The sequence below is a fragment of the Rattus norvegicus genome, chromosome 16 (assembly GCF_036323735.1).
Source record: "Rattus norvegicus strain BN/NHsdMcwi chromosome 16, GRCr8, whole genome shotgun sequence".
Classification (NCBI taxonomy): Eukaryota; Metazoa; Chordata; class Mammalia; order Rodentia; family Muridae; genus Rattus; species Rattus norvegicus.
This window is the reverse complement of record NC_086034.1, coordinates 80210749-80235335: the sequence shown is the minus strand read 5'-3', so window position 1 is coordinate 80235335 and position 24587 is coordinate 80210749. Positions and strand designations below refer to the sequence as shown.

The 24587-nt window shown below is 41.5% G+C and overlaps 1 protein-coding gene across 2 annotated transcripts in view; it reads right to left on the bottom strand.

Moving 5' to 3' along the window:
* The window catches only part of Csmd1 (CUB and Sushi multiple domains 1), a 1600162-nt gene that overhangs the window by 285375 nt on the left and 1290200 nt on the right, over positions 1-24587 (bottom strand). For both annotated transcript variants that reach the window (XM_039094737.2, NM_001037327.2), the window contains exons 13-18: positions 23850-24032; positions 22897-23223; positions 21213-21407; positions 15554-15692; positions 12493-12680; positions 7766-7954 (exon numbers count right to left, since the gene is read on the bottom strand). In XM_039094737.2, coding sequence (XP_038950665.1) covers positions 7766-7954; positions 12493-12680; positions 15554-15692; positions 21213-21407; positions 22897-23223; positions 23850-24032 — 1221 coding nt within the window. The remainder of the gene's footprint in view (positions 1-7765; positions 7955-12492; positions 12681-15553; positions 15693-21212; positions 21408-22896; positions 23224-23849; positions 24033-24587) is intronic.

Below are 24587 nucleotides of genomic sequence, written 5' to 3'. Positions count from 1 at the left end.
TTGACCACTTGCTTCAAATTCCTGGCCCTGTACTGTCACTGCTGTCACCTGAAGTATTCCCATTCTCTCATCAATAGCTTTCTGTCGAGATATTTATCCCAGCAAACAGAAATAAAACCACGACCCAGTGCTAGGAAAATAAACTAGTTCAGTTCACCTGGAAAGCAATATGAAGGTGCCCCCAAAAAAGAGCTGAATGACGTCCACCTGACCCAGTCGTCTAGGCTTGGGAAGGAAATCTGCATCAAGGAGGTCCTCCCAATTCGGAACACTGACTGTAGAAACCCTCCTGATCGCCAGCATACAAGAAACAATGGATAGATGTATAGACAAAGACAACATGCTATCTGCACATCCTAGGAGTCATTTGGCATGAAGAGAATAGGGTGGTGCTGTTACATGCAATGGCCAGGGTGTACCTGGGGAATGGGATAGGTGGAAATGAGCCAGGCACAGAGAGAAAAAGCCTGCAGTTTATCCCAAGAGGAGACTTTGGGAACTGTCACTCCTGTGTTATAGTTCAAACAACAGCTCCTCCACCTGCTAGCTTAATCATCCCTATGAAGCTTCTGGCCTTTGGTCTTTTATATTGCCCTATGATGAGAACTGACATCTTATTTTCAGATGTTTGTAATTACTAAATTGTAAATGGACATCTTATGGTCTCATTACTACATGAACATTTTTCATAATAAATTCCTCTCTCTCTCTCTCTCTCTCTCTCTCTCCCTCCCTCCCTCCCTCCTTCCCACCCTCCCTTTCCCTTCTCTGTATGTGTGTGTATGCATGTGCGTGTGAGTGTGTGTGTGTGTGTGTGTGTGTGTGTGTGTGTGTGTGTGTATAGACCTCATTCTGATTCTGTTTCTGTACAGCCCTGGGTAATACACCCACTTACTATATTGAGACATTGTGACACTCAGCAGTTCATACTACTCTGTGTTCCCACCCTGTGTCTGCAAATGTCCCAGGTTTCCTGTGTGCTGGAGAAAGAGGTGAGTCACAAGGGAGGGCTACTTGCACTGTATAACAAAGCTTAACACTAAGTCTGTATGGCTCTCCACCCTGTTCTTTGAGGGGTATCTGTGTTGTCTGGCAGATGTGCATAGCCTGAACTTGAGCTTATATTTCCTTTATCAAACTAGATAGGTCATCTAGTTTGAAACATCTCCTTTGAACTAGAATGAACCATCATTCCCTAACTTATTTCTAGAACAACTTCTTCTCAGTATGCTAATTAAAAATTGTTTTATGAAAACACTTTCACAATTAACATTTGCATGATTGCTGAATAACTTACGAAACACACGTTTTACTTCCTCCTGCTCTCTGATCAATATTTGAAGGGGGTGTAACACACCACAATGCATACTTAAGAAGAATGGTCACATGAAAAACCAATCCAACATAAACACTTGAAGATCGTTTCTACAGTATTTTAATAGGTTCTCATTAGATTTTCCCAACTTATTGTTCCATTGGCTCTATACTTCACGATGAAAGCTAGAACGTTAACCATAAATTTGAAGTCAACTTGGCTAACAAGGAATTTTTGAGAACCTGCAGGTAGACACTGTCCTTGGAACCAAGGGAGATAACCTTATGGCAAATGAGACAAAACTGTAACGGAATGATGCCACACAGCAACGCAAGGACCATCACCGTTCCAACTCCGATGACAGATCTTCGAAGAAAACAGATACCTGTGCATGGAACCAAGCACAGGGGAAGGGAGCTGAGTCCAAGGCACTGACATGGGTTGTCAGAGCAGCTAGGAGAAAGGACCCCCAGAGAGCATGAGCTGCAAGGCACCACATCAGACCTGAAGTGGCAAGAATGGAGAAAGGAAAAGGGACCATCAACTAGTATAGGCTTGTCTGCAGAAGAGACCTGCATGGCACCAAGGGAAGGTGAGAATGTCTTTGGAGCACTCTACTGTTCAAAGGGGTCCCTAATGCTTCATAAGTCATTGTAGAAGGCTCGTATTTTTCAGAGATCGATAAAGAGACTCATTAGATCCCTGCCTGTTGAGCACATAGGTTATGTTGCACTTAACCAGATCACAAGGCTGCTCTGTAAGGAGCAGGGAGAAAGAGCAGGCAGATGGCCAGATGTTATGGGCAGCTGGAGATGGGGGGGGGGGCAGACAAATACAGACTGTAGAGCTATCGTAACTTTCTTCTCACAGGACTGGCACAGCAGTAGGGAAATTCCAATCTAGAAGCCTAAGGATGACACAGGAAGGGGACTCAGATATGTGAACAAAGGAAAATGGGAGTTAGCTTTGGAACTCTGAAGTGTGATACTATTGAGCACCCATGCAAAGGGCTGGAGATGGAAAGCAGTGTTTCCTGTGGGAAACACTGACCAAGAAACAGGACAGCACAGTGGTGGATAGCCAGTACCATGGATTTGAACAGATAATGGAAAACAGCCCCAGGCTGTGGAAGCACAGTAGAGATGAGAGCAGAGTATGCAGGACTCTGAGGAAACAAAGGCCTTAGGTTCTGATTGGAGAAGATGTAAACAGTTAATTTTTATTTATTATGGGACAGGCATAAATCAGCACAATGAATTCTCAAGTTTAATGAAGGACTTAGCTATAAGAAATAGTATTTTATGTAACTCTGAGATGCTGTATATTCAGTGTTTCTGGAACTAGGCACTCTAAAGCATACCTATTCTCTTTAAGGCATTAAAAAGGAGTTCACATTCGACTACATTGAATAATCACAAAATCCACAGTTCATTATGTGCGGGCTAATTTGTGTATGGAAATGGGTATTCATGTGGAAGTCAGAGGTCATGCTTCAGTGACATTGCTTAGGGAATAGAGATGCAGTTCTTTACTGGGCCTAGAGTGTAGTGACTCCCTCAGCCAGTGAGCCAGTAATCACCAGAGGTCTGCAGGCCTCGGCCTCCCTGGTGCTGTTCAGTGACTTTGCCTCCTGCTAAGAAGGCCAAGAGTGCTAATGAACCACAGGGTATTTCCAATTGGACCACACAGGGAGAAATTTTAAGGTCAGGTGGACATCTGTCAATCTTGATCCCCTGATGAATACACGGGACTTTCTGAGCCTCCCACTATCAATGTTCTAAATAAAAATACCTGCACAAAGCCCACAGGCTTAAAGAAAAGGGAATTTTATATACATAGAATGGAATGAAATTCTCAGCTAATTCTAAAGAGAGAAGAGAATAAGATAAAACTTAGACTTTCCCTGCAGGATCCCTACAGGATTTGACGACTCATAGATGGCCATGTCTCTCTTCCCTCAGCAGAGCCACCAATTTAACCACATAGAATTTGAATTACATGAACCTATTTCTTCATGCACTCTAGAGCCTTTCAGGATACTTATAAAAGCTACAGTAAAAACTTACTTCTAATTTCCTCGAGGCTTGCTACTCTGTGAGTTTGACATTTGTATTTCTAATATCTACCCACCATCCAGGACACAGACAAGTTTTATCAAAAAGCCCCTTGGAAAGATGACTGAAATATGTAGAAAATAAAAAAAAGGGCACGGGGGCAAGGTGAGTTGGGCAAGTTGGCATTTTCCCCAGGTGTATTGAGGTAAGGTCCCACCAATGATCAGTTGGTACTGGCCTCTGGTTAGTTCTCAGGCTCCCTGGAAAATCATTACTGAGAGCTTAACCCCTGTCTTACTAACACTCTTCATGCTCCTGAGCATACAAAATAAACAGTCAAAGAAGTCATTGACATCTAGGAATTATAATCTAGTAGGAAAAGCCAAAACCAAATATCGATAACTAAGTGAGAATTATTCTGCAAGTCCATATCAAGTAGCCTTCAGATCTCAAAAGCAGCCCAGACGTTTCGTCTACAATATGCTCTTGAGATGGAAAAAAGAAGGCAGGCCAATGTCCCTAACTCAAGGTGGGTGCCCATAAGTGAGGCCATGTTGGTAGGATTAAGGTGGGGCTCATCCTTCCTGCATTGCTCAGTGGTATGTGGTCTGATGTCCTTTCTTTGTTCTGTTTGTCCCAGCATGAGGGTAATGCACATCTTCCAGCAAAACTCACAGACCACCTCCACCCCAGGCATGTTGCTGTTATTCTTTGCTGTAATCATCACCTCCTTTCTCCACCCAAGTCTTCTCTGAGATCGTGATGTTAGAGCTGTCTAAAATTACATTGAAGACTGTAGTTTCAATTTTCATTTCTTGGATTCAAGACATGGGACTTAACAAGTTTAAGACTAAGTATTTACCTTCACTGGAGATGGTAGGAGTTGACCTGTGGGGCCTATACTTCAGGCTAGAATCCTTCTATATGAGACAAGCATACAGGAGAGGGAAGAATGACATGCTATAAATTATGCTCTTGCCATGTTAGTTAGCCCGTAGTACCCACAGGAGCTGAAGAGCCTCAAATCCACACAGCCTCTTCCTTGAGTTATTTCCCTCCGTCTACTCCAGGAGCATGCTTTGTGTCTTTGTTCTGTCCTATACCTTCAATGTCACGCCTTATATGTGATACTTCTGCCGAAGCCCAGCTCAGCTTGCCTTGTGTGTGATGCTACAGAAGGCCTCTAGGTGCTAGACCTGTGCTCTACCACCAAGCCACAGAACTTGCCCTGCTCTTCATGCTTTTAGCTGGTATATTTTGGTCTTTTGATCTAACTGAACTCTGAGATCTTGTACTCATATCTTCTTTCAAAAAAGTCTACATGAAACACAAATTATGTGCTTCGTTTCTTTCTTACTTTTCTCCTTTTCAGTAATTTGTAGATATATGTGTGTGGGTATGTATGTATGTGTGTGTATGTGTTTGTGTGTGTGTGTATTTGTGTGTGTGTGTGTGTGTGTGTGTGTGTGTGATGTTATGAGTATGATACTAAATAAACAGAGCTGTACCTCAGTTTCTCTCCACTGCAGGATGACTCATGGCCTTTCTAGGGTAAACAGAAGTCACTGACTATGTCTCCTTATTTACTTATTTATTTATATTAGACTCATATTCTAAAAAGAAATATTGAACAGATGCCCTGCATTTTAAGGCAATGTTAAATTAGGGTGGCCCACATTTAGAAGGCAAGACCTCCTAAGACACATCCACAATTGTTTCCACTACCAAATATGAAGGACTTTGGCTGTGGGATGCTGAGTTAATTACTCTGTGTTCTGACCATTCCCAGATGCTAGTGTTTAACACCTCGACCTGTGTTTCATTCCTCCACTGTCAGCAACCAGTACTCACCCCAGTCCCACATTCTCCTGTTCTCTGTTTTATTTTTTTTCCTCAAATCAAACTATTTCTCCAGAATCAAGTCTCTTCAGGAAGATAGACTTTGAAAGATGCCTCCCAGGCCTCTCAGGACTGCACATTGTAAGTCATATTAATTATTTTTTCATTCCACATTCCTAGTCATTTTTCTTTCTTCACTTGCTCCTGTGTGTGAATGTAAAACTATGTAGAATGTTATGCTATGTTAACTGTTAGGAGGCAATGAACATAATTGTTTTTGCAATAAAGGTTTGCAGAAAGAATAAACAGTTTGTAAAAAATATTCAATAACGACATCTCTAAGATGATGTGTGCATTTGTCCTTTACCAAATAGAAGGAAGACAGTGCCTCCAATGCTCAATTTAGTCCTTTAAAATTGTAGTGTGCTAACCATGGCATCAAAGAGGAACAAATGTAGTACTTGGAAAAGAGAAAGGAAAGGTTTATCTGTTTTTAGGTGAGATAAAAGTATTATAATTAATTCTAATATATGTTCCCTTGCTGAGAACTATGAATTTTTAGAGGTTTATATTTCCTATTGATGTATGGTTTATTGCAATAAAAACCTGAGAGATTTAAGAGATTGTGTGAGATTAGAAAGGGCAAGGAGATTTTCAGAGCTCAGGATAAACAACCGTGACTAAATAAAACTCTCATTCTGAACTCCAAACTCTCTTGAAATGTGAAGATTTATTAATAACCTTTCATTGTAGGCTTTTTAGTCCTGGAAAGAAAGGTGCTACAATGTAGCATATCAAATCACATTAGGGATCCCCTTGGATGAATCAGATTTCAAATTTGCATAAATTTGACTTGGAAGACAAAAGACAAAATGGCTAAGTTTAATGCAGCTTTATTGTCTCTAGAAAATGCCATTTATAACTGGCCTCTTGTAACATCTTAGCCAATTACTGATCATATGGCCATTCTAGTAGAGCTGAGCCCCCTACATTTCTAAGTCATTTCCTGTCTATACACTTATTTACACAGAACACGTAGTACTGGTGATTGTTGATAAGAATGCACCTCAGAATGTCAACTTCAAATGGGTCAAGCACAGCCTTTCACTTGAATGCAGTATTTTAATATCCACCCAAGGGCCTTGACCATGTGGTGACAATGTACTGAATGTCTACTGGTAAGCAAGGATACATCAGTCACCACACAGTCCCACGATTTCCCAGTTCAATTCCTCATAGTCACAGTGAAAAAGTTTGCATCCCAAACAACATGGCCCAGTAGTCTGGAGGCTGAGGCAGGAAGGTTGCAGGACTGGAGTTGGATGGACTACACAATAAGATCCTGTCTCAACAAAACAAGCAACAAAATAGAGTGACCTTAGGGGTATTTGACAATGTATAGCATCAAAGAACACTGTTGCAGATGCTTTCTGCCCATAGTGAACAATGGAAGTGGTCTTCCTGAAGACGGTCATCATGCCCCGTTGCCCATCCTCACATGTGTGTAAGTAGCCCTCTCCGCAGTTCTATCCAGAGTCCAGAATCCCCACTGCTTCTGTGTATGTGCCTGCAAAGACTGTGACCTAGCCTGAGTGTGACACTTCTTATCTGTATGGACCATGCACTGGTTAAGCCAGGAGTCTGGTGAAAAGTCAAGGATTACCGGTCCTTGACAGTCCTGAAAGCAACCTTCCCAAAGCCTGCTATTTGTACCTATCATTTTGAGAGAACCACAGCGCTTATTACACATATAACATTTTCAAAGGAGTACCTACAGTTTGGGGACAGGAAGGCAAGTTGAGGTTACATGTGTATATAATTCACATTTAAGTATTTCTTTTCCATGTACCTATATGCTTTTCTAAGGAAATAATGTTACAATGGGGCTTATTCATAAGTAAAGAAATCCAAGTGGTCACAAATAAAGGATTTACCTAACTTTTACAGTAAAAGTGAGAGAAGCAGTGATATACAGTAATGTATTTTCAGGAGTGAATAAGAGCAGAAGGAAAAATAAATGGCACATAGGTAGATTGAAAGATTTTCTGGGTGGTAGGGTGGGGGTGAAGCTACAGGCCCAGCAGAAGTATTCTGAAAAAGGTCAGAGGTCAGTGGGACAACATATGTTAGATTTGTGGAAACTCTATATGTGGACCTGGGTCACTAGAGTCAGAAGAGAATGAGGCTTGGCCATCTGGAATGTTTAAATAGAGCACAGAGTTTTTCAGGCTTTCTATAAATAACCACTTTTATAAAAGCACATGTGTATAAATGACTTCTCTCCATCTCAATCTCAATGTTTGTTAGTAATGTTACATAGCAGACCATGATTTTTCAATGTTAACAAAGACTTATGCCAGTTAATAGAAGAATTCTGGTGAGAAGCCTTCAAGTGTACTGTGCTTTAAGAGTACAGTTTCTAAAGGGAACGCATTCTCTGATCACTTTGGATCATGCCAGGTGTGTTGCACAGTGGCCCACATGTTTCCATGTCCTCTTGCCTCTACATGTCTTCGTGATCCACTAGCTTAGCTCTGCCTGCCTGGGCTTCACCTACCATCACAGCTGGGCAAGGCGTGGTTCCACTGATGGTTCTTCTCACAGATGAGGGGATCGTCATCACTGAGCGTGTACCCAGGGTCACAGCTGAAGGTCACTGTAGATCTGATACCAAAGTTACTGCCATGCCGATGACCATTTACAGGGATGCCCGGGTCCAGACAGGAGTCAGATTCAAGAGTCACACCTGCAATTGCAGAGAGAACACAACACTGAAAGGCTTTTCTGGATAATTGAAAAAAAAAAGGTGCTATGACATAAGCTACAATATATTCCCAGATATGCACAGTCCCAGGGGATTATCTAAGTGAACTCTTCATTACTGAATTGATCGCTTAATACCCAATAGTCATTCATGTGAAAAGCACTGGCTCCAAATGCTTGACCTTGGTTTTCAAATTAAAGACAGTCATGTGTTCCTTTCCAGGTCATAGAGGAATGGCACAACCTTGAAGAGTTCATCGAAGTCTTTGAATTTTACCTTTGCAAAATCAAAAAGAACACTGAGCTAGCCCTTATTCCTTCTCCTCTCTCCTTGTTTAAAGTTTGCATCCCAGTTAGGTTTTGGCAGCTTCACTGCAGTGCTCCTATACCCGGACACATACAGGTAAGCACACATCCGAAACACAGTTAAAACAACACGAGGGTGGGCTTTCTAAAACTGTATCATACAGTTTTAACTGTAGAATATAAGTCTAAAACCTGCAGTCTTAAAATTTCCATGCCATCTGCCATTGGCTTACGCCGCTAGATAAGCTGGTACATAAAAGGAAGTAGGTCACCTCGCCGTGAGGCTTTCCGTCCTGCTTTGTGTTTGTCTTTTCTAGAATAATCTATTCGAGAACATGAGAATCAGGGAAGGGAAAGTCGACACAATGTTTGTGTAGTTAGAGAAGCGAAAACTCCATTACAGTTTTCCCCGTAGGCAGTCAGTTCAGACATGGACTGAGATCATAAAATGTTCTGGCATTCAGACTGGCATGGCTCCAACATGGACCTCCTGGGTCCTAGGGCTGACCCGTTGGACTTTAGTGGAGCTAGGTGACTAGCAAAGATAGGTTTTCCATCATGTGACTAAACTAGCAATTCATATAACCCAGGGTAACGGTTTAAACACTAATAATGTGTCCCCGCTAGTAGCTAGTACAGAAGACTTCGACTCAAACATGATAGAACTGGCAGGCCACAGAGATGAGCTGCTGAAGGACACTGAGTACTAGGCCCTTCCCAAGGCTTGTCAGCACCCTTGGTGGATATTTCCTGCAAGTCATAATCATCCATGCTATCTTCTGTGGGTGTTTCACTCACAGTGGGAGTTACCTGCAGGCTAAGACCATCCTGGTCTCATACCCTGGGCATTTCATCAGGACTATTTTGTTATCCACAGTAATTTTCTAGCATCAGGCCCATTCTGCCTACCCCTGTGGCCTCTTAGTCTATGTTTCAACTCTGTCCAGCCCAAAGGCACACAAGTGGAAAAGGAGCTTGACCATCCCTTCAGTGATTCCTTCAACCGTGCCTGTAGACTCTACCTCATGGAGAACCTCCCGAGTCTTCCATATTCTCTGATGGAGTATGCCCACCATACTCTCCTCTCTGTTGGGTTCACCCCGTGTGCTTTCCCTTTCACTGGATGGATGGAGTGTTTTCATTCTGAGAGAGCTCTTAGAGTTAGCAAGTAAGCAAATGAATAAGCTCAGGGCAGTCTGGGAAATTTGTGAACTTATAGAGGTCCAAAAGAAAAAAATCTTTCCTCTCCTCTCCTCTCCTCTCCTCTCCTCTCCTCTCCTCTCCTCTCCTCTCCTCTCCTCTCCTCTCCTCTCCTCTCCTCTCCTCTCCTCTCCTCCTCTCCCTTCTCTTCTTTTCTCTTCTCTCCACTCTTCTCCTTTCTTTTCTTCCTTTCCCTTCCTCCCCTCCCTTACATACCTTCCTTTTCCTTCATTTCCTCAATTTTCTCTCTCCTTTCCACACCCTCTCTTCTCTTCCCTCTGCACGTCCTCCCCCTGTCCTCTCCACTCTCTGTTTTCCAACTCTTCCCCCACCACAAGCTCATCCATTTTCTCCATTTTCGATGAAAACATTTTTGAACAAGATTCTCCCATGTTGCTGATGCAGAAATGGCGAAGGAATGATGGCTTCCTACAGCATGAGGGTATTTGTTTTATGAGGAATGTTTACAGTGAAATTCATGATTTATAATGAAACCCTATTACATGCAAAATTTGCTTCAAATATACAAGGACTGTTAAACAATAGCAAAACATAATTTCGTGTTAATCATTCATCTGAAATATGTCTACCAAGACCTAGAAAACCATACTGGATACCGAAAGACAAATTAGCTCATGCTGTTTATTTTTATATCACAATAAGCAGTAGTACAGATGTGAGTTCAGAAATATGAATACATTGTGTTTCTAATTTGGGTGTGCATGTGTATGTGTATGTGCACATGCACATGGGCATATGCGTCCATGTGTGTGCATGTGTTTACATGAGTATATGTGTGCCCATGTGCTTGTGCATGCATGTGCATGTTTGTGATTTGGTAGAATTACAGTCATGTATTTTATCTTCAAGTGGCCTAAAGCAGGGCTGGTCCAGGAATTCTCACAAAACCAGGAGGTCGGAAAGCACACACTGGATGGCACAGAGAGCAATAGGGCCAGACCTGCAAGAATGAACTGATGTTGGTGCTGATGGGGCTTGATGTGCATTCACAGCAGCATCCACTCTACACTATCACTGTACCCCACCCACCCTGGCCTCAACCCCACATCACAAGCAAAGGACAGATCAGTAGATAGTTTTGGAGAGGAATGATGGATATTAATTCTGTTCCGTTTCTCAGCTGAAACATACAAGGGCCAATATTTGACCTAAATATGATGCAAAGATACTTCTTTTCAGCATGTGGCCTTTGTGAAGAGGTGACAGCATAGCATGTGACTTGGCAGGTGACTGTTCTGTAGTCATCAATGCATCGTTAAGATTCCCAAGTGTTTTGATGTAAGTCTTGCTTTGTGTCAGTTGTCAATCACAGATTTGGGTAACTAAGGGGTCTACATGTACACCTTTCCTCCAAGAAGGTATAATCAAACACAAAAGGATACAAGAAAACAAATGTCTTAACTCTTAAATTTTATTTGATTTATATATATATATATATATGTGTGTGTGTGTGTGTGTGTGTGTGTATGTATAAATATATGTGTATATTTGCCATACCTATGGGATACACAGAGTTTGAAATTGAGGTATATCAGACACTCTGTAGCTCCAGTTACTGACAGCTGTGAACAGTCAGAGGTAGAGTTAGGAACTGAACTCTAGTCCTTTGTAAAAGCAGGAAGTTCTCTTAACCACTGAGCCATCTTCTCAGATGGGTTAGCATGTATGTTTGAATGTATGAATGTATGTACGGATGTATGCATGAATGCATGTATGAATGAAACTATATGTACATGCACACACATATATATGCATTTACGTATATAGCACAACTATGTTTAAATTAATTGGCAATCTTTAGGGTACCAAAGTTAGAACTTATAACCATCATTTTTATGAAAAATATTCCAAACCATACGTGTCCAAATGTTCATATATGTAAAACACAGGGAAATGCATTCAAAACACTGCTATGGCTGTGTAGTAGAGGTCTGGGCAGAGGTTAGCAGAGTCTATGGCAGAAAAGGAGAGGGTGCAGGAATAGATTAAAGAGGATGCAAATACCCCATTTGTGCATTTATAGAATGGTATATATGTGTCATATATAGCTATCACTAAAATTTAAGAAATTTATTTTTGATAAAAGGCTCAAAATAATAATAATACCCTTAAATATCCTGCCCCACACAGCCATTACTCTGTTGGGGCTGCAGCTAGAACCTGCCAGCCTCCCTCCTCACTCTGTTTCCCTGTGAAGGACTTTCAGTGGGGGCTATGGCAGCTTTGTTTGGGTCTGGGTTTTAGTTGACACTTGTTAAAATCCCACTCCTATGAGGAAGCCCTCTGGTAAATACCCAAAATACATTTATATAAATATGGCTATAACATGATCCAGGATAGCATCACCTTCATAGCTTCAGACGCTGAATCACAAAACCAGGCTGACAAGAAAACAGCCTGGTCTGCTGAGCCCACTGGATCCACCACAGCCTACTGACAGTTAACTGTTCACAGCAATTACTTGGCATTCACTAGGCACAGCTGGGGTTTAATTCCTTGCCACCTCTGATCTAATGTTCACCACCCTCACATGAGCTCACAGACCACAGTGTTCTGAACAGCACCCTGGCAACGGACACCACTCAACACTCATGAAACTGCTTCAGGAAAATGCCCTTCATTACTTCCAACCAATCTGAATCTGTTCTTACACACACACACACACACACACACACACACACACACACACACACACACACACCATAATAATAAAATAACACTATAATAGAATATATTATACAGTGTGTACTAACAGACTACAATTCATCATTTAATGATTATATCATTTTTCCTTGTAACAGGCAATCGATATCTAATAGGGAACCTAAGGCAATCTCCCACCTTCCAGAACATTCTGTAGGAGATAAGTTGAGACTGATTGACAGTAGGATTGTCCTTGGAATCATCCTATTTGTCTTCACATTTGAAGGCAAGCACGTTCACCCTTGTCACCTGTGGTACAGTACCCTGCCCTGGGTGCCACAGTTCACTTACTCTCATAGTGGATGAGGAAGCCAACACTAGCGCGGCTGCTGTCAGTGGTAAACAGCAGGTACATGTAGTTCCCTGTGCTGATGAGGAACTGTGGAGCCTGGGTGCCATGGTACTCCCCAATCAGTGGGGATGAGCTGGTTGGCCCATCCCGGACTTCCAGAGTATCATAATTGACTTCTGTCTGGAACCTAGGGAAAAACCATGCAGAGTCATGTCAGCTTTCACACCTCTCCAACTGTGTCACATTTAATAAAAACTTCAAGTGGATAAGGTGATGGAAATATATATGCATTACAATATTCTGTTTGCTAGAAGCACATTGTGAATGTTTTAACATATCTAATTTCTATCTGTAAAGCATGAGGTTATAAAGAAAGTCATTACCTTCTGAGAGAAAAATATTGTGAACTATATGTTTCCTTAATAGCAGACAGATAGATGGATGATGGCTAGATGTTATGTAGGGGATAAATGATAAACAAATAATGTATATTACATGCATTAAATATAATAAAGGTGATTCAGGTAACTAGATGACAGATACATAGATGATCAATAGATAATAAATGACAAGTGGTGGATAGATGTATAATAGGCAGGTAGGTGGCAGGTTAAGAGAGACAAGTGATATAGTAATACAGTACAACCTTCAGTAATGAAACAATCTCTCATTAGGCAATTTGCACTATTTTTACAATCCTCTGTTTTAACATATTATAGACATCATGAAGTAGACATGCTGATGAGGAATGCTCCCTTTAGGAAAGAGGGACTTTCACAGCACATGATATTTAAATAGTTTTCCTAAAAAACACACTGTACTTTTTTTATTCACACCAACCCCTGAGGGACCAACGCTGAGCAAGCTGCTACTTCACAAACTCAGTGATGCCATGACGATTTGGGAAAGCCAGAACAGCTTCCAGATAGTGTTTAACTCTGCTTTACTTCCAGTGAATCCAGCCTGCAATTATATTTATATAAAGCCGAGGCACCCAGATCCCCTCGGTGCAGTAATGGCACCATTCTGGGCACGGAGATAATTTCTTAAACAGACCCATCTCATCCTCCAAGAGCTAACTCGGTTTCCAAGTGACTCTTCTGGCTCTTAGGGACTATCTCCGCATCGCCTGACTCTGACTCACTCTGTAACTGAGCCAAATATGTCTCTGAAGCTGGGCCACCATTCCCGTACTGGGCTCAGAACATTGCTAGGAAGAGAAGGGAGCCAGGGAACTGGCTCAGTTCATTTGCCCATCTCCACAACAGTAAAAGGTTGCCGAGCCTCATTTAACAACACTGCCCTGTCCGTCATCAATGTGCGTCCCGCACTGCAAAGGCACAATAATGTTATGTTTTCTGAGCACACTAAGTTGCCACTCAGGGCTCTGTTCTTCTACAAAGAGGAATTCAAACAGTCTGTCTCAGATGGCTGGACCAGAACAGGCCTGGCGGTGACCGCTTTGACTTTATTATTTTTAACACCTGTCCTAAAGATGCTGTGATAGACCGGATATTGGAGTTCAAATTCCAGAGATCTCCGTGAGCGCGGAGTTTTACATTTGGGTCTTGAATTGTCATAGAAAAATCTTTCATGTCATTAGCAAGGACTGATGAAAACACACAAAGAAAACTATAAACTTTCATTGCTTATCATGGCTTGGCAGCCTGGCATATTCATATGGCCAAGCCATCTGTGGAGAATCCAAACCTTATTTCCACAGACTTAATAACAGCTATGAAGCAGGAACAAACTAAAGCAGTGTTGTGCAGGTCAGCTTTGAGGAGCTAAGCACTGACTGCATCTAAGTTTAGTATCTAAACTTTCCAGGAATATTAGGGACTCAAATAGAATTTACCACAATACCAAAACAATACTGAAAATATCACACTAAGGAAACTTTAACATGAGTCTTCCTTCAAGCAACTGAAACTTGCTGGTCAAATGAGACCATGAGATTAATAATTTCCCTGAATGATATAACTCTGACCTGTAACTTGGACCATGGAGTATTTAATTCATTTTTCTCCCAATAACAGAAGTGTAAGAATTTGTAGGAAATCAAATTTCACATATTGAACACTTACTGTTATTTTTAATGATTTAAGGTGACGTACCAATAAATATAAACCATTATCCCTTTTTAGGAAGGATAATTATGAATAAAAATTAATTATTAATGATCATTCAACTACCTCCTTAAGACTTTCTAGTACTGATATGCTGAGTTGCTGGAAAACAAAGAAAAATGTCATACATCTCGAGACAAACAATTAGGAGTATTACAACTTAGAGTACAAACTGTCAACCCACTCAAGAAATTGAAGCTGTTAAACAAAGACGCCTCCTTAGCTTTCAAGTACAGGGTTTTTGGACAATATACATATATATGCAATATGCATTTATATACATTCACATCATTTATGTATATACATGTATATAGACATATATATGTACATATATATGTATATATATATATATTTCAAAGATAAAATTCATTTCAATACAGAGCTCCTCATGCTGGAGTCCAAACAGTATCCTTACTTTTGCAGATTAAAAAAATGTATCCAGATTGCTAAGCCATATAACTGTGTCTCAGTTAGAGTTGCTCAGAGACACTGGGGGGGCTCTTTACTACAGTTACCCTACTTCTCAATCTGCAACTTTTGCCTGCCTCCAGGTGCTAGTAGCCTGCCCAGAACTAAAGAAGTCTTTTCTCTGCTTTCATGAAGGATACAGAAGGGTCCAACAGGGTGAGAAGCTGCTTCTATAGGATACCACATAGCAAGCTTCCAGTTCCAAGTCCCAAATTCGGACTCTAGGTAAGACCAAGAAAATGAGCATCCAGGATGCTTCTCCGTGAGCAAACCAGATTTGAGACATCACTGTGACCACTAGAGAGCAGTAACATGAAAACAGCATGGGCATGTTCTTATGCACTGGTCCTTGGTCCGTGATCTTTCTTGGGGACTGAAGGATGTTCATGCAGTAAGTCCTATTTACTTAACACAGGAAGTGTAGCTGGAACTCTAGGTACCAAAGCAAGGGTTTTGATCTTACCTGTCAAATGTTATTTTGATGGAATGTCCTGGTTTGGCTTCAATGACCCATTCGCAATTTAAAGAATCTTTGTAATATCCTGGCCATCCTGGAGGTAATATGACCCCACTAGAAGCTGTCAGATGCCCACCACAAGGAGCTGGAAGAGGACATATACATCTGTCAAGAAAAAAGTCAAATCTAGGAAGGCATAACACAGCAGCCTCTCACTAGGGGTGGGCATTCTATGGTCATTGGTAGAAATCAATGTTTACATAAAACTCATTTCTTGGGAAACCATAAGGGATGAAGTCAACAGGTATATCCCACCTTTTTCCTGGGCTATTTCTTTTTATCAGACTCCGTTTGGTTTTCTGCTGTAATACCCTGGATATCTGTGAGGTATCTGTGTTCAATGAACTGCAGGGACGATACTTTCCAACCACCTCCATTCTGCTGAGGTTCATGCAACCATCATTCATAATCCCTCACAAGTATCTACGTATCTCCTTTAAAACCATCTCAAGTCTAAAACGGGATGTTCTGAGATGGTGTGTGACTGCAGATTCACGCTGAGGTGTGCTCGTTGTTATAATGACTGACAGATGGCATATAATCTTGGATGCATGTTACAAATCGCAACCAGTGCTGTCTAATTCATGAAACAAACTGCTGGCTCTTTTGAGGACTTTGGCGACAAAATGACCGTTACATAGAAAGAGGCATTTGGGAAATGCAAGTTAGGATTAGAAGTCCTGTGGTCTGAAAGAATGCCTAGATAATGTTTTCCTGGGTAGCTTGTTTATATATCCTACTTTTGGGGTTCTTATTTATATATCCTACTTTTGGGGTTCTTATTGAATGTTTATACTTTTGCAGAAAAGTCAATTTCATAAGGACTTTAATTTTGCTTTATTTCAACTTTATCATCCTAGAGTTCATGTTTTTATGTACAAATTTTTCCCCATCATACCTGGGACTTTCTCAAGTGCACTGAGTCACAGTGAAGGGTGCAGGGGAGTGGCTGAAGTAATGCACAGAGGAAACTGCTTAGAGGCCACAGGGTTCACAAGTGTGATGTTCCTGGCATCTGGGGATGTGGCAGAATGATCTGTGGTAACGGCCCATCTGTCTGAAGTTATAGTGTTAGTTCGGTAACATTCCTCTCTTGTGAACCTGTCCCTGCTATTTCCCATTCACGGTTTCTTCATTAGAATTGCTGGGGCCTCTTCACCAGCAACAAGGAACTGTTTCATGCTCACCTTGGATGTTTTCAAGTACTGACTTTTATTACCTTACCCCTCCTATTGTTATTGTCTTTATCTTAACTTATTAATCTGAGTTGTCAGTTTCTAGATTCTTATCTATCAGTCCTTCCTTGGAGGCCTTCAAATATCGCACTTCGAGTGTGACTTTGGTGTGCTGCCTCAAGTCTGGGCATCTCCTGGTACATCTGCGTGTCCTCTCTCAAGACCAGGTATTCTCTTTGCTGCCTTCCTCTAGGCTTATATCTAGGTATGCTTCTTCACATCTCAGTGTGCAATCTCACATCTGGCTGTAGTCTCCCACATCTGGGTGTATGTGCCCCACATTCTTCTTAACTGAAAGTTTTCTGCTGTGCATGATTCTGGAGTACAGATTTCTCGAGATTCACAATAAAATTAGAGGACCTTTTTTCCATTTTATATATTTTTAATTCTTAATACTACTTGTGGTTCTTTACTTCAGATATGCAAAACCATGGGGCTTACTTTTGTTTTAACTTGTTTACCTTTGCTTTGTTGCTGACAATGTGGGTTATTTTAAAAGTCCATCCTGGAGAAACACAAGGAGCAGGAGTGTTCTGAAAGACTGAAGGGTTCTTTGTACAGGACTGTTGTGAAAGGCACATGAGAGATTGTCTGTTCTGAAGGAAAATGAGAGGCTACCTGTTCTTTAAAGGACGTGAGAGGCTGCATATTCTATGAGGGGCATGGGAGACTGTGCATTCTGTAAGTGGGTGAAAGACAGCATATTCTGTAAGGGGGTTGAGAGGCCGTGCATTCTGTGAGGAACGCGAGCATCTGTGAAGTTGCTCTCACATCTATAAGGACTGTGGTATTCTCCACATCCCTCTTAGGCAGCACACGCTGTTCTCATCCATGTCCATCTGAAAGTTGGGCTTTATTCTACTTCAGCACGCTCATCAATTGGGAACTTTATTCAACTCTTATCAGAGTATTCACCTGCCCTCCCAAGGACTCCTTTGCAAACAGTAATTGGGTTTCTTGGAGAACTTCCAGACTCTGTCACCTATTCCCCTTCCTCTCTCTTAAAGATTTGGTTTGTCAAACAACCCCAGCTAGAATCTGCATTTCAGTTCATGGGGTTGGGCCTGGCTTTTCCCAAAGAAGGGAGAATTCCCCACCAACTTTCAATGTGAATAACAGCTTCCCCTTCACCAGACTTCTCATCCCTGCCTTGATCCAGTTCATTTCCTCTCCTTGTCCTCAGGCAAATGCTCACCTTGCAGCTTACAACACCTTCTTATACAGTCTATTGCCCACAGAGGCACATGATAATTGTGGGCAGAGGCTACAGCCTTGTTACCTTAAGCATCATTGTCAATAAATCACTCATACTTCAATGTCACCAGAACTGCTTGGCTAGACCAGTATCATCAGGAGCTTGCAGGGGTAAATTTACATGTTTCTAGAGTATTAAAAACTGCCATACTTCAACATTTTTTAAAATATGACTTGCAAATTTACATGGTATGTGTTTGGTAGATCAAGATTCTTATTGTATTGAATTTTGTTTTGTTTTCTGGTCTTTCATGTTATCCATTTATACCTGTGGGTGGTATCCATAGTTTGCCAATGTGGTGGGCAATTTATTGAAGAAACTAGAAAAGAGTGCTGCACTTCACCAGATCACAAAGAAGCAAAGACCAGGACCTGATTAGACATATTCTGCCTTGAGCCTACCCTTGCTCCAACACAAGACCCTACACACATGCACATACAGGCAATGGAGTTGGTAGGCTTAAGAGGAGGAGTACATAAGTTACAGGGAAAAGTGGTAGGTGGGGGATAAACCTATAGGAAAGGGAATGAGGGTGGATTCAATGAAAATGTACTACATGCATATATAAAGCTCCCAAACAATGTTTTTCACTTTATAATGGAATACCTCTAGAGGTGGGACTAGCGCAAGATAAATCCACCCTGACCAGATACACTGCCTGCTAAAATATCAGAGAATGACTATGGAGGCAGGGCTGGGGCAGGACTAGACGACATTATATCTTGCTTCTTTCTGCTCTGCATATTGACAGAGCTGCATAGGGGAGTGACCTTCAATTTACATAACCATTTTCTATTTACTTATTACAAAGAAACATGTTAACATTAGAGAAACATTAAAGAGAGAGGAAAGGATAAGAGTTCCTTATAATTCTAATTATCAAATAGCTCTTAACGCGTTTGAGCTTTTTGCTAACATAAGCTTCTACTTATTTATATGTTTTCAGCCATAGTACATCGTGACTCATTATAAATGCTCACGTGGTATTTAAGAGGCAAGGTTACATTTTAAATGGTTTCTTCAGCACCTGTGTTTTCCTGTGATCTGTTCTCTCACATGATAAGGCTTCAGTAATGTTATTTTGATCTTACAAAGTTAACAGCAGTGGCTGAGCCCTGGCATTTGGATACAAGTTAATTACCCAAACAAGACACACCATTTGAGCTTTCCTTGTTTCTAAGTCTTTGTTCTCACATTGTGCAAATAACATTCTTCAGAAACACCTTTTATTGTTCCAGACTATTTTGTGGTATTATTATATTATTCTAAAAATACAGATCATGGCTCAAAAGACAAAAGGGATTGTAGATCTCAGTCTAGATTTACTTTGGGATGCTGGCATCATCTCCTGGATGTCACAGACAGGAAACACCAGGGGTTTCCCACAGACTTGCCAATAATCTATCTTATTAACACTTTTAAACCTTTGCCGATCATGTCATATTGATTTTGCTTTTGAATTTCTATTTCTTTGCTACTTACACAAGATAGTCCTTCAAAGAAGCTGGAAAGAACCCAGATGCCCCACAACAGAGGAATGGATACAGAAAATGTGGTACATCTACACAATGGAGTACTACTCAGCTATCAAAAACAATGACTTCATGAAATTCATAGGCAAATGGGTGGAACTAGAAAACATCATCGTGAGGTAACCCAATCACAAAAAAAAAAAAAAAAGAAGAAGAAGAAGAACCATATGGTATACACTCACTGATAAGTGGATATTAACCCCAAAGCTCTTATTACTGAAGATACAACCCACAGACCACATGAAGCTCAAGAAGAAGGGTAACCAAAGTACGGATGCTTCAGTCCCTCTTAGAAAGGGGAACAAAAATATTCATAGGAGGAGAAAGGGGACAAAGTTTGGAGCAGACAATGAAGGAATGGCCATTCAGAACATGCCCTACCTGGGAATCCAGCCCATATATGTACAGCCACCAAAACTAGACAATGTTGATGAAGCCAAGAAGTATATCCTAACAGGAGCCTAATATAGCTGTCTTCTTAGAGGCTCAGCCAGAGTGTGACAAATACTTAGGCAAATGCTAGCAGCAAAATTGAACTGAGAATGGAGTCTACATCGGGGAAGTTAAAGACAGGATTGAAGGAGCTGAAAGGGCTTGCAACCCCATAAGAACAACAATACCAACCAACCAGAGCTCCCAGGGACTAAACCACTACCCAAAGAGTACATATGGACAGACCCATGGCTCCAGCTGCATATGTAGCAGAGGATGGCCTTGTTGGGCATCAATGAGAGGAGAAGTCCTTGGTTCTGCCAAGGCTAGACGCCCCAGTGTAGGGGAATATCAAGGTGGGGAGGCAAGAAGGGGGTGGTTGGGGGAGGGAGAACACCCTTATAGAAGAAGGGAGATGGGAATGGGATAGGGGGCTTATGGACTGGAAACCAGGAAAGGGAATAACATTTGAAATGTTTAAAAAAAAACATTTCTTAGCTCGTTGTGAGTAGAGGAATGTAATGACAAGGAAGTTAGCATATTCTGAGACAAGACATTCTGAAAACAATCAATATTCACAGTCTGTGTCTTTGTCCTTATCACTGTTCCCCTCTGGCTTCATTACATAGGTAATGAAGAAATAGCAAGAAGAAAATTAGCTCATATTTCTGTAAGCTGTGATAATAAATCCCAAAAAAATCAATTAACATCATACCACTGATCTGCTCAATCCCCTTGTCCGTAGGACCTGGAATTCGCTCATATTTGGAGCTAGCATTGTTAGAAGTTAGGTAAAATGTAAAAAGAAGAGATGCTCTGGTCATGTATGAATGTGGCTTATCAAGGAAATGAACCAAAAAACAGACACGTAGAAAAACAGCGGGTGGGTATAAAGTCATAAGCTATAATGGTTTGCAAGCCAAGGGCTCCTCAGAACATTAGTAGCCAAAGGATCCTGGGCTGGGAGGCACAATACTCCTTATACCTTCCAAAAGGCCCCACCTTCACCAAAGCCCTGGTCTTGGACATCCAGGTTACAACCTTGGAAAAAAAGAATTCTCATATTTGAGCCACATTTTGGGTCTTTGTTAAGGGAGCCTGGGAAGGTAAGAGAGTCTGTTGCTGTCTGAAGGACTGGGTCACAGGCTCACCTTCACAGCGAGGGACAGTAGAGCTCCAGACCACGTTTCCATCTTGCAAGATGCATGTGATAGACTCAGAACCCTGAGTCTTCACAAAGCCATCATCACAGTGGAAGGACACAGAACTTCCCAGCAGAAACCTGTCTCCAAAGCGCCGTCCATTCACAGGGATCCCAGGGTCATGACACTCGTTCTGACCAAATGCTGTATCAGGGAAGAGAAACATCAGTAAAACAAAGGCACTTGAATACTAATTTCACATCCTGAAAAAGAAGGAAATATTGTATTTATAAAATAATAGTGTCATGCATAGATACATTCCAGAAACCAATTATATGTCAGTGTTAAGAGAGAAGGAGGGGAAGAGGGAGTAGAGGCTTTCCTCTATCTTCTCCACAGCCTGTTGCTGGGAGAACTCACTTTCACTGTGCTCCAAGAAGAGGGGAATAGTTCAATATTGGTGGTAAGCAGAGAGATTAGAAGGCCTCTGACCTGTTTGAGCCCTGCTTCTAGCCTAGACATTTCATCTGGGGAGGAAATCTTACCATCTAGACATGTCTTTTTTGTTTATACTATAAAGAATATGAAACTTATATCCTTTAACTGTTAACATCAAGTAAAATAAGCAGGGAAATTCTAAACACTGAACAACCCAGAATTACTGATATTAGTTCCATCGGCTCACATTTTCCTTCATTATTTCAAATGTTTTTCAAAAGAGGAAACTGAAGCAAAAAGAAGTTAGCGGCCAGATTGACCCCAAGAAGGCATCTCCAGGAACCATTATTCTTATCTCTAGGAAGGTACCATTATTCTTATCCCTGGGATTTGATATCTGATACATCAGTGTGTTTTTACCACCCTGTATCCTCCTTTAGAGAATGAATTGTTAGGTAGATGTTTTCCTGGATGGATGGACAAATGAATGGATTGAAGGACAGTTAGATATAATACTTGTGGATAAATGAGAGAATAGAGGGATAGATAATAAAGAATAGATTGATAGATAGTGAAGGATGAATGGATATTGAAGAATGAATTGAGAAATGAATACAGTGAAGGGTCCATAGGCAACAAAAGATATATGTATGCATGGATGGGTATGAAGAATAATGTGCAGAGAAATAGGTAGATAGATGAAAGGATGGTGAATAGGTGGATGGAAGGATGGATGAATGAATGACTGAATGGTTAGATTGATGCATAGATGAATAGATAGCAAAGAATAAATGGATTGGAAATGATGGACAGATGAATGGATAAATGAATGGATAGATGAAACAATGGACAGATAGCTGGATGGCTGAATAGACAGATAATAGTGGATGGATGGATGGATGGATGGATGGATGGATGGATGGATGGATGGATAGCTGCATGGGAAATCAATCATAAATGAGTAGATGAGTGAACTAATGGTGAAAGAGAGAGGGGGGAGGGAAGGGAAGGGAAGGGAAGGGAAGGAGAAAAAGGGAAAAGAGACAGGGCAGAGGGGAGAGAGAGAGATAATCTATGTGAGGATTCTACTCTAGTGATCTCAGGCACAGGCCACATAGAGCAATGCTTTTTGTTCATAAGGAGGATATACAATGTTGCTATTTCTATAGACCTGTGCTATCAGTCTTAAGTTCTTAGTTCCTATACATGTGAACTCAGTGGGGGTATGGAAGGAGTACTTGTGTGTATCACTCACTGGTGTATGTGATGTTGAACCCTCTGCCCGTGGTAGAGTGATCGGACTGAAACTCCAGGCGTACTATGTGTCCACTGCTGGCCAGCTGTGCAGGCACCTCATTGCCAGAGAAAGTCCCGAGGACTGTGATGTCAGAAATCCCATCATCTTTGACCGCAAGGAAGTCAAACTGAGGCTCCACATCGAAATCATTGAAGATGAGGTGAATCCGGCTCCCGGGCTCAGATATAATCAACCACACACAATTCATGTTGTTGCCATATTCCTCAGGATAGTTTGGCGACAGGATGATCCCAGAGGACGCCGTGAAGTTGAAGAAACATGAAACTGCAGGCACATGGAAATATTTTCAAATAGTTCTACACAGAGCCAAAGAACAGTCATATAAACTCAGCTGCAGAGAACTTGGGGCCCGTCCTACTATCAGGAGCTCACAATACAGCTACTCTGAGCTCTGTGTGCTGGAGCCCAGGAGTTCTCCTTCATAACTCTAAGAGCAGCTAGAACTATCAATAATGAGTATAAATGTATTTTAAAAATAATTCTATCAGATTGCCTAAAAAACACTGCTGCTATAGTTATTTATAAGTGAAAACATTTAAAAAAATTTTTGTGGATGTGATACCTAACATTTGATGGCCAAAACCATTATGCTTGATTCTATAACTGAATTATACATGGCCACCATCACTTGGCTCATACAACTAGCTCATGTCCAGGTACTACGAATGGTAATCAAGTCCATGTGAGTTCTTGGTGGAGATATTTGTAAATGTCTTATCCTTTCATAAAAAAGGGGGGGGGGAGGGTCGGCTATTTCTTATCAAGCCTACAGAATCAAGGTATTTGCAGTAAGGTAAGAAAACAGGAAGCCCTGCGCTCCCACCAAGGCCACCTCTCTAGCACACATCCCTTCCTCCATCACGTATACAAACTCCACAGGTAGTACTCACACACACAGCTTGGCTTGTTGCCGGACCACTGGTTGTTTCTCTGGCACGTAATCACTCTCTCTCCTACCAGCTCAAAAGCTGCCTGGCACTCAAAGGTGAGCGTGTCCCCGTGCAAGAAGCTGCTGCCAGTCCGCTTCCCGTAGGCTGGGATGCCAGGGTCCCCGCAGCCTCCCTTCTCGATTTCTGAGGAGAAAGAAATAAATAAGCCACTGAATACCCCTTAGAGAACATGGTAGGCTGCGCGCTTTCACAGAGGAAAGAGCTGTCTCTTTTCCTGCATCCAGACATTGTATAAAAAGTTTCAAAGAGATTCTCAGTTCCTCGAATATTTTGTTAAAAATCCAGGATGAAAGGGGCACATGGCTGTGCACAGGTGCTGCTCAGGCAAGCATCCCAGGCAGCAGATACCACTTCCCAGCATTTCCAGCCATCAGCCATTGCAAAGGTTAAGACACAAGCTTGAATTTAGGTTTAATCTATGCTTCTGGCTATGAACAAGGCAAGCAAGATCATTTGCAACCCCTAGAATATTTAAACCAGCCTAAGTTATTTTAATATTTTTGTTCCTAGCTGAATGTTAAAACACCCAATGATGTACAAGGAACCTGCTTACAATCCTAGAAGAAAGCACACAGTTAGATCCCTTTTCTCAAAGCATCGCAGCATTGAGCAGTGAGAGTACAAATGCGTCAGACCTAAAAAGAGTTTACAGACATTGTCTCAAATGGCAGCAATGCA